General features: G+C 35.2%; 1 protein-coding gene across 1 annotated transcript in view; it reads left to right on the top strand.

Moving 5' to 3' along the window:
- The window catches only part of LOC107730373 (disrupted in schizophrenia 1 homolog), a gene marked incomplete at its 3' end in the record, with an annotated part of 47,853 nt that extends 39,382 nt beyond the window's left edge, over positions 1–8,471 (top strand). Inside the window, exons 10-12 of the mRNA XM_016541196.1 lie at positions 199–364; positions 1,548–1,608; positions 8,231–8,471. Of these exons, the coding sequence (XP_016396682.1) occupies positions 199–364; positions 1,548–1,608; positions 8,231–8,471 (468 nt within the window). The remainder of the gene's footprint in view (positions 1–198; positions 365–1,547; positions 1,609–8,230) is intronic.
- Positions 8,472–10,611: the final 2,140 nt, after the last annotated feature.

Here is a 10,611-nt window from a genome sequence, read left to right as displayed (position 1 = left end):
TATTTGTGCAGGTGTTTTTTTTTTTTTTTTTGATGTTTTTCTTTGGTTTTTCACTTAACATTGGATTACCAGCTGGATTTGAACTTGCAGCTCCCATATGAGCACCGCGGCTGGTGCATGTGCACAGACTGCTAGGCTGTGACTCCAACAGTGTTATATTTACGTTCTTGCACTATTTTCCACTCTCTGATGGTTAAGAGATTGCTGCATGATCTACTGTCCAAAAAAACCCAAAGCATGCAGCACTTCTTCACTAAGTGCCACTATCACCATCTGCTGCTGAAGAGACTTTCATCTCTGCAGTATGTTGTGAACAGCATCTCACACCATAAAGACGTTGACTCGCTCGTCTGTGGTTTGCTGGGTGAAGCTTATGGACCAGTGGGCCGCGTTACAGCACATTTCAGTGATTGAATCTGAGTTCATGTCTGTCATGAGATCAGGTTCAGACTGAATCAGGGCTGAAATGCGCAGATTTTCTCTCTGTGTGGGTTTTTAGGTCTGTGTGTGAGGTGTTGGAGATGGAATTGGATTAGGAAGAGATCACAGTTTGAGAACGACACTGTCAGGCTCAATGTGCACACACGTGGATTGGAGATTGTGCTCAACGCTGTTAGATCAGGACACAAACGTGCTTAATAGTGACCGACTAAATGTTTGATATTTAACTTGCAGATTTATAATTGTAACAGTGATTATTGATGATTGTATATAAGAGTGAATGTTACCTGTAAGGAACTTGTCCAGGTGATCCAAATCCATCCCACAAATAAAAATAAATAAATAAATAAATGTGAATAATAAAATTAAATAAGTATGGTAGTAATATAATAATAATATATATATATATATATATATATATATACAGTGCTGTGAAACAGTTTTTTTATTTTTTGCGTATTTGTCACACTTAAAAGATTCAGATCATCAAACTAATTTTAATATTACACAAAGATAATGCAAGTAAATACAAAATGCTGTTTTTAAATGATGATTTCATTTATTAAGGGAAAAAAGCTGTCCTGATCTGAATCATTCAAGTGTGACAAATATGCAAAAAAATAAAAATAACAGGAAGGGGGCAAAATCTTTTTCACAGCACTGTATATTTACACAAACACACACACACACACACACACACACAAATCCTTCCAAAAAATTTATAATACAGTTCAATATTTAAATGATAATAATAATAATAACAATAATGATAATATAAGTAAATACAAATATTACCTAAATAGAAATCTAGGCAATTTTATATATGTGTGTCTGTGTGTGTGTGTGTGTGTGTGTGTCTTGCTTTTTATATTTAAATAAAATGTTGCAATAGTGAGAATTGTTAAGAACACTGTGTTTTACAAAGGCAATAAAATATGTTTCCACACAATATTTTAATATTTAAAGATTGAATTGTTCTTGAAACTAGATCTGGACATGTTTTCATGAGTTTCATCCAGGATAAAATGACAGTCTTGCCTGGACATGAATATGTATGATATGCCAGCATCTCTCTCTGATGTACATCATGTTTTTCTCCTCAACAGAGTGCAGTTTAAAGGAAAACACTCTGAAGTATATTGAGCTTCTGGAGGACAGACTTCACAGGTAATGGATATTTCTCATCTCTCTTTCACACAAACAGCCCCTCGTCTCGTCCCTTGGGTTATTTTTCCTTATTTAAGCAGTTCACACTGTCTGGCCTTGTTTCGGTTCTGTCTCTCTGGATGTTTCAGCGTATTAAATCATTCAGGTCTGGTCAGACTGCATCAGTCTCTTTCTGATGAGCTCGTCTTCATCTGTCCAAACTGACATCTCAAAATGAACCAAATGAGATGTGGACTGCCACTTTAATAAATTGTCTCACTAGAAAAGTATATTTGTTTTGAGCACTCTTGGCTCATTTTTGCGGTGTTTATTGATTTTTAGAGCCACTTACAGCTTATTCTAGACAAAAATCAACCACTTAGACAGAAATTGCGATGTGAAGTGACCACTCATTTTAATTAATATATACAGCCAAAATGATTAGAACACTAGTATTTTCACCAGCTAAAAATGGTTTTAAGTCAGTTATTTCTATCTTTTGCTGTAGTGTGTCAGTAGGAAATATCAGTTTACATTTCCAAACATTCATTTTGCCATTAATTGTAATAATCCAGTGAGATTTTAAACAGCCAGTGCTGCACACAGAGATCTGATCTGATCAGCATCAGTCTGTCTAATTTGAAAATCTGGAATCTGAGGGTGCAACAAAATCTAAATATTGAGAAAATCGCCTTTAAAACTGTCCAAATGAAGTCCTTAGCAATGCATATTACCAATCAAAAATTAAGTTTTAATATATTTACAGTAGGAAATTTACAAAATATCTTCATGGAGCATGATCTTTACTCAATATCCTAATAATTTTTGGCATAAAAGAAAAGTCGATCATTTTGATCCATGCAATGTATTGTTGTGCAACTTAAAACTGGTTTTGTGCTCCAGGGTCACAGGGTTTATAAAACTACTAAAAATAATGAAAACACAACAAAATTACTAATATTTTAACTAAAATGAAAGTGGAAAATATAAAAATGAATTTAAATTATTAATAAAAACTGTAATAGTATTCCAGTGATACTACAAAGGCTACGTTCACACTGTCAGTTTTTGGGATTGACAACCGCATTTACTTACAGGTGTGTGTCTCGAAATGTCCCGTTCACACAGCAGCTTACAGTTATGTTTAGAATACTGTTTGTATGAACGTTTTCATTCCTTACCAGTTACCATAGCGACAGTGACCAAAGTAATATCAAAGATGGCGATGCCCATAAAACTGAAAGTCTTATCACTTTATGACACAACAAGAGTCTAATCGAGCCGCGAGTTCATCCGTCAAACTTTCATTAACCAACAGCAGCTTTTATTTGGCTGGAGAGCGGAGCATTTGAGTCGCGCGCAGAACACAAAACTGACGGGAGTGTCTCCGGTGGAAAACTGACTGGATCTAAAACTTTCAGATGACACTGTAAGTTACCGAAAACACGCTGCACACGGTAGACGAGCGTTTGTGTGGCAGAGCGTAGGCCTGTCACGATAACAACTTTTTGTTGTGTGATATATTGCCCCAGAAATAATTGCGATAAGCGATATTTTTCCCAGACCTTCTTTTCTCTGTAAATTAAGGGTGCACACTATTGCTGAAAAACACAATCACTACTCAGCAGTAGTAGCAGTACTTTTTTTGTAGAAGCACTTTTTTAATTTGAACTAGCACCAACTACACCACGTAATCTACGAGAAGCTGCAAAAGACACAAGCGCAAGTGGAATGTACAAAACATGGTGACATTAATTTTTAAGTAAATATAATGGGCGATATATTGCGTCACCAAAAATGATTGAGGTCATGTACATATATTGCATGATAAGTCGATATATTGATTATTGCGACAGGCCTAGCAGAGTGACTCTCTCGCACTGTATGACGTGACAGACAACTAGTTGTCCAGTCCGGTTCCGTTCACACAGCGCGCGTGTTCCGAGAATGCGGTTGTGATTCCAGAAAATTTACAGGTGTGAGTTTGGTTACAGAATGCGATTGTCACACCCGAAAATAACCGAACTGTGTGTGAACAACCGTATTAAGGACTCAAATACAGGACTGACAACCGTATTATGCTGCTGTGTGAACGTGGCTAAAAAGTCTAGATAAACCTGAATATGCTTGAATAAAGCAAAATTATATAAACATAAAAAATTATACTAAATGCAAATAACAACTGCAACTAACTATGAGAATTATTATTATTATTATTGTTAAGAATAATAATAATAATAATATAACAATAATAATAATTATTATATTAAAAATAATAATAATTATAATTACAATGACTTTTATAAACCTGGATATCTTTGAAATCTGGGTCCTGAAGCAAAACCGTTTGAGAAGCACTGGTTTAATTAATGTGAAAATGGGAACACAATCCCGCCCTGTTATTTCTGACCTTGTGATATTGAGTCCACATGATGGGAGGACCAGAAGCTGTCAATTTCATGCATAGTAATGGAGACGAAAGGTTAAACGAGTGCCAGGCTTTCCTTCGGCGCAAAATCCAGCTGCAAATCTCCTCGAGCGCTGTTGTTTTATTTAGCATCTCTCTCGACATAAATACGACACAAATTGGTATAATGGAATGAGTTATTAGTTGCCGTACTCAACCGTAAAAATGTAGCATTCATTACATTTCAATAAAACACTATGGGCGGCCATCTGGAGGGAAGCGTGGCATATGGTTTAACGTTCGCTCCTTTGCAAAAGCACATGCTCGGATGCCAGAAGCGCTGTCTGTTGCCAAGGTGATTACTGTACGGGTTGCAGAGGAGGGGCCGCGGTGTGGGACTCTATCCGGAAACCCTCGCTTCTCACTTTCCTTCAATTTTATTTTAGCTGGAGTGATTGTTCTCCTTGTTACTCACCATGGAAACCTGCCTGCGATGACTCTGAAAGCAGCTAGGCATTAGCCGGCGGTCGCACTCAACCCCGCCATGGGTTCTTTTGTTAGCCGCGCTCAAATAAATGAACTCTCCCTTTTTTATTTTTCCGCAAATGGGAATATTAAAGGAATAGTTCGGCCAAAAATGAAAATATACCATTCGCTCATTCTCATGACTGACTTTCTTCTGTTCAAAAATGGCCAGACTGCTTGTTTTCATACAGTGAGAGTAAATGAGGAAGTACCTTTTTGTCATTTTGTAGCATCTTGTCACTATATGCATGAAAAAAGTAGTGCTGTCAAACGATTAATCGCGATTAAATATATGCATGCATGTGTTTGTATTTGTATATACATAATAAATATGCAAAGTATACACACAAAACTTTGTAAACAAAACTTTTATTTTGGATGTGATTCATCGCGATTAATCGTTGACAGCACTAGAAAAAAGTAATGTGAACATACTTCTGAATTGATTTTTGTGGTCGTGTGTGTTTTTATTAAAAATGTAAAAATGTTCATTCTTATTATTAATATTAAAAAATTAGGCAGAGTAGGCAGAATATATAAAAGTTAAATGTTTGGAATACATTTTTTAAAATGTTTTTATACTCAGCAAGGATGCATTTATTTGGTCAAAAATACAGTAATATTTTGAAATATTGTAATTTAGAATAACAATTTTCTATTTGAATATTTTGTAAAATGTAATTTATTCCTACGATAAAAACTGAATTTTCAGCATCATTACTCCAGTCATCAGTGTCACATGATCCTTCAGAAATCATTCCGTAAAGACATTTATGTTACAAAAAAATTATATTTCAAATAAATGCTGTTTTTTAACTTTCTATTCAAAAAAAGATCCTGAAAAACAAAATATATCCCAGTTTCCACAAAAATATTCAGAAGAACAACTGTTTTCAACATTGATAATAATTAGAAATGTTTCTTGAACAGCAAATCAGCATATTATAATGATTTCTGAAGATCATGTGACACTGAAGACTGGAGTAATGATGCTGAAAATTCAGCTTTGATCACAGGAATAAATTACATTTCACAATATATTAAAGTAGAAAACCGTTATTTTAAATTTAAAAAATATTTCACAGTATTACTGTTTTTACTGTGTTTTTTGATCAAATAAATGCTGTTTTGAACACCAGCATCACAGTCACATGTGTATCTCACACTCATGGCCATTAAAAAGCAACAGCTGTGGGATTTGAGGGGGTAAAATCAGGTTATCTGTCTCATTTTGGCACTGACTGTCCCTGTCACCCCCTCCATCAGGGGATTCCTTTGTTTGTGTACATGTAGACGTTGAGCTAATTGACTGGTTTTCCCTACATGCGGGTTGCAAATTTAAAGCACCACTAGCCCTTTTTCCTGCAGGAGGAACCTGTCAATCAGATTACTGCGTCTGTTTGATATCAGAAAACGCAGAGAGATGATTGTTGCTCTCTTTTTTTGTGCTGCCATCAATCATTTTCATTTCGTTAAAACATCAATTATAGCCAAAAGTCATCTGGTGATAATCACCAAGGGCTAGCTATACTGAGCATTTGACAAAATAACACTAAAAATAGCTTACTGTTTTTACTATATTCACTATTATACCCCGCAGTGATGTGTGCTGTTAAAGGGGTCATATGATGCTATTTTAAAGATCATTATTTTCTGACTCTTAACTTTTATAAAGAATATCTCTTTGGATTTGAGACTTTAGTCTTTGCATCTTTACAGATCTTCTTTATGCACCAAGAGCTTGTAACACTCCAAAGAGAAAGGAAAACTTGAAATCGCATCATATAACCCCTTTAATTTCAACAACATTCTAAAACGTTAAATTCTACTGGAATTTAACATTTTAGCAACATTCTAACATGTTGAATTATATTGGAATCCAAAATTTAAGCAACATTCTAACACATAAAACATTTTTAGAGTCCAGCATTTTAGCAACATTCTAACACATGGAATTCTGTTGGAATACAAAATTTTAGCAACATTTTAACGCGTAAAACTTTTATTAGAATCCAGCGTTTTAGCAACATTCTAACATGTCGAATTCTATTGGAATCCAACATTCTAACACATAAAACTTTTATTAGAATCCAGCATTTTAGCAACATGTCGAGTTGTATTGGAATCCTGTATTTTAGCAACATTATCAAACATTGAATTCTTTTGGAATCCAGAATTTTAGCAACATTCTAACATGTTGAATTCTATTGAAATCCAACATCTGAGCAACATTCTGAATGGAATCCAACATTTTTGACCATTCTAACATGTTTAATTCTATTAAAATCCAGCGTTTTAGCAACCATCTAACATGTCAGATTCTATTGGAATCCTACATTTTAGCCACAGTCTAACATGCCCATTTCTGTTGGAATACAACCCTTTAGCAACATTCTAATACATAAAACTCTATTGGAATCCATTATGAGTTATGCAGAGATCCTTAATGCACCTTTATTTCACCATCTCAGCTCTTCATGATGCATGAAACCAAACACAAACATGTAAATGAATCTCTGTGGGTTTGTGAGGCAGCCGAATGAAGCCACCAGGAGGAGCAAAGCAGGGTTTCTGGGGAGGGTACAGCATTGTCCGTTATCGAAGCTGTCTGTCTCTAGAGACACAGGTGTGAAGATCGTAATTATCATCCTCTCTGTGCGCTCTCACAGTTTCATGGACTGTAGGAAACAGCAGGGAGCTTTAGTGTCTCTATATAGTAACATATATGAAGTTGAAGCCAAAAGAGTCCAACCCAGTCTGTTGTGGTTCCTCCTCCAGTGTAAGTCTATGAGATTTTATTTAGTCTGCCAGGTAAATCTGACTGTAGCAGATTTTTTTTCTAATCTACTGTTTAAACATTTGAGGTCTGTATGATTTTTTTAAATGCTTTTGAAAGAAGTTTCTTCTGCTCACCAAGGCTGCATTTATTTGATCAAAAATACAGTAAATATTGTGAAATATTATTACAGTTTAAAATAACAGTTTTCTATGTTAATATATGATAATGAATTTTCAGCATCGTTACTCCAGTCTTCAGAGTCACATGATCCTTCAGAAATAATTGTAATATGCTGATTTGCTGCTCAATAAACATTTCTGATTATTATCAATGTTGAAAACAGTTGTGCTGGCCAATATTTTTGTGGAAACCGTGATACATTTTATTTTTCAGAATTCTCTGATTAATAGAATGTTCAAAAGAACAGAATTTATTTGAAATATAATTTTTGGATAACATTATAAACTTCTTTACTGTCATTTTGATTATTGCATCCTTGCTGAATAAAAGTATTATTTAATTTAGTTATTTTTTTATTTTTATTTTTTTTTACTTTTAAATGATAATTTACATCTAAAATTAAAGAAACTAACGTTATGGTTGTTAAAATGTACTTTTATGCTCTTTTTGGATAGAAAAGCCTCAGGCAAAGTAGAAATGTCTAGTTTCATGAATATACGTCCTTTTCTTTGATGCAAGTTCAGTCTAATTTTTTCATAAAATACGAACTAATGGAAAGACTCCATTAGTGTGATATATCAGGTTTGACCGTAGTTCAGATCACTCAAGGTATCAGTTCCTCTATACTAGAGATTTGTCCATAAACTCGTCCCAAAAAGTATTAGTGCGCTTAAGGTTGAAGTGTCTGGATGTCATTGCATGTAATTGCAAATCATCAAAGCAAGTGTTATTAATTGTATTTCTCTCTGTAGCTGTGGAAGTCCAGCACTGGAACACATTTGGGAGGCTGATTTGGAGGCTTGTCATCTCCTCCTGAAAGGCCTCGATCAGCGCACCTCCAGCATCTCAGAATCGGACGATCTTCCCTCCATCCCTGGATCGGGTTCAGATGTCCTGCCGGTCACTAAAGAGGAAGCGGACTGCGCCATGTTGACCGCTCTAGGGGGGCGCTGGTGTCCCGAGGCCGACCTCCAACACTCAGAATTCACTAAGGTAAAGCCACAACACATTAAAATTCAGCAAAATGGATCAAAATAATTACTTATTACATGTCCATGGTCTAAAATTTTTTGTCTTTCTAGTCTTTCACTTTCAATTTTTGGACTGATTGCATGTAGGTCTCTTGGCAAGCATCGAGTAGAATTAACCCTGTAAAGGCTGAAATGAAATAATAGTTCGAAAAATCAGTTTGAAAATGGAAGTTTATTTAACCTTTAGACAAAATCTAAAAAGATGTTTTTTGTTGAGTATCATAATTAATACATCAGACTTTTATGGCTCATATGATATGATATAGTGAGAATATGAAGGAAAAAACAACTCCAAACTGAGCAAAAATACTGTATGCAATTTGGTGCAGATGCTGATATTTATATGGACAAAAAGTGATGAAATTCTGATGCTTGTAATGCAAATCAATGACACCTTTATAACGGTATAGCAGATAATTACATAAAATGATATAAATATCAGTGGCCACTCTGTATCTCCAATAATATGTTTTAGTAAGATATTTAAATGATCCAAACATATAATGCAATGCAATCCAATGATGATTGAGAGATGAACAAATAAACGTTCCTCAGAAGATGTGAGATGTTCTGGAGGCTTGTGAAGATCATTCCTCCGCTGAGGAACAGTGAAAGTAAAGCGTCTGGAAACAAACGTTCCTCAAAAGCTTGATGATCAATGGTACTTTGATTTAAAAAAAAAAAACTACATAATTAAACAAATGTATAGTTTCGACAATTTTACATATATATGTGGGTCATCTTTGAATGACGAGTACAGCACTACCTCACACCGGAATATTCAATTTCAATTCAAATGATGAATGCATGAACTAGCTTTTCTGCATCAGAAACAGGTCACATGTTTCGTAGCTTGGCAGTGTTTCTAAGATACAACTTGTGCTTTATGAAAGACTCACGAAATTAGAAACTAAAAATAGAAACCCCTTTCTTTCGGCTCCCTCCATTTCCATAAAAACCATCCATTTGCTGAATGACTCTAATTTCCACTCTGTTCTCCTTCTTCCTTCGCTGCCCTTCTCGTTCTTAACTTTTTCTAAGTCGTTCTAATATCTTTCAGCTCAGCGGGGCTCTATTGTCTCTAAGTGCATGGCTGTTTTTGTCTTCTGTCTGTTGAAGATCAGCCACTCCTCCTAACGCTCCTCCAGGACTCTGAAGGTGAGGTGACGCTGCGTCTCCCACTCACTGCTCTTCATCTCTCTGCTTCTCTCATACTCTATCTGTGCGTCTATACTAGCCAACACAGCATATTATTCATGTTATATGTGTATTATTTGTCTAACAAATCTAAAAAATATTATTATTATTACTGGACACACTTGCACATAAATATTTAATTTAATTCATATAATAATTCTATATGTAAGTGCAAGTGTGTTCGAATAGCATAAATTATATATATAATAAATAAATATATATTAGGGCTGTCGAAATTAACGCGTTAACGCAAATTAATTTTAACGGCACTAATTTTATTAATGCGCAATTAACGCAGCACACATTTTCTGTTTGACCCCTGGCCTAGCCCGTAGCTGGAAAAATGGAGATACAGTGTTGCCAACTTAGTGACTTTGCAGACCCCTTTAGCAACTTTTTTTGCCAAAAAAGCGCCAAATCTTTAGGGTTGGCCCAAACCTTAGGCCTATTTAGTTTCTGAGACTCACCATTACTGCTTTCCCAGCGTGCACACACCTCTTTCTCTTTCTCTGCGTCTGCTCTGTTCAGCGAGCGGCTGAGAGGAGCAACATTTCAGATATTATGTTGCTTCTCTAATTTCACATGCAAGTATAGCCGAAATCACAGCACAGCTATTGTCTTTATCTTATGTGTATTTGATCTCATCAGACGACGGCTCAATTATAAAACAGGATTTTTGTTCTGATAAACTTCTTGAAAGGGAGAGCTATGTAGTTTTAACGACTTGCGTTTGAGTCACTCAATATTAATTCAGTTGTCTGACAACAGAAACAGTAAAATATATCAATGAAAACAGTTTTATTGAGACTTTGGCTGCATCAAATTACAGTATGTGGGCACAGAGAGGCAAACAAATGTAATAAATAATAAATTTACATTTTGCATGTTCAGAAGAAGTGAGCTGC

Source organism: Sinocyclocheilus rhinocerous, unplaced genomic scaffold (genome assembly GCF_001515625.1).
Source record: "Sinocyclocheilus rhinocerous isolate Xijiao unplaced genomic scaffold, SAMN03320098_v1.1 scaffold2653, whole genome shotgun sequence".
NCBI classification, from domain to species: Eukaryota; Metazoa; Chordata; class Actinopteri; order Cypriniformes; family Cyprinidae; genus Sinocyclocheilus; species Sinocyclocheilus rhinocerous.
This window is presented reverse-complemented; position numbering and strand designations above follow the sequence as displayed.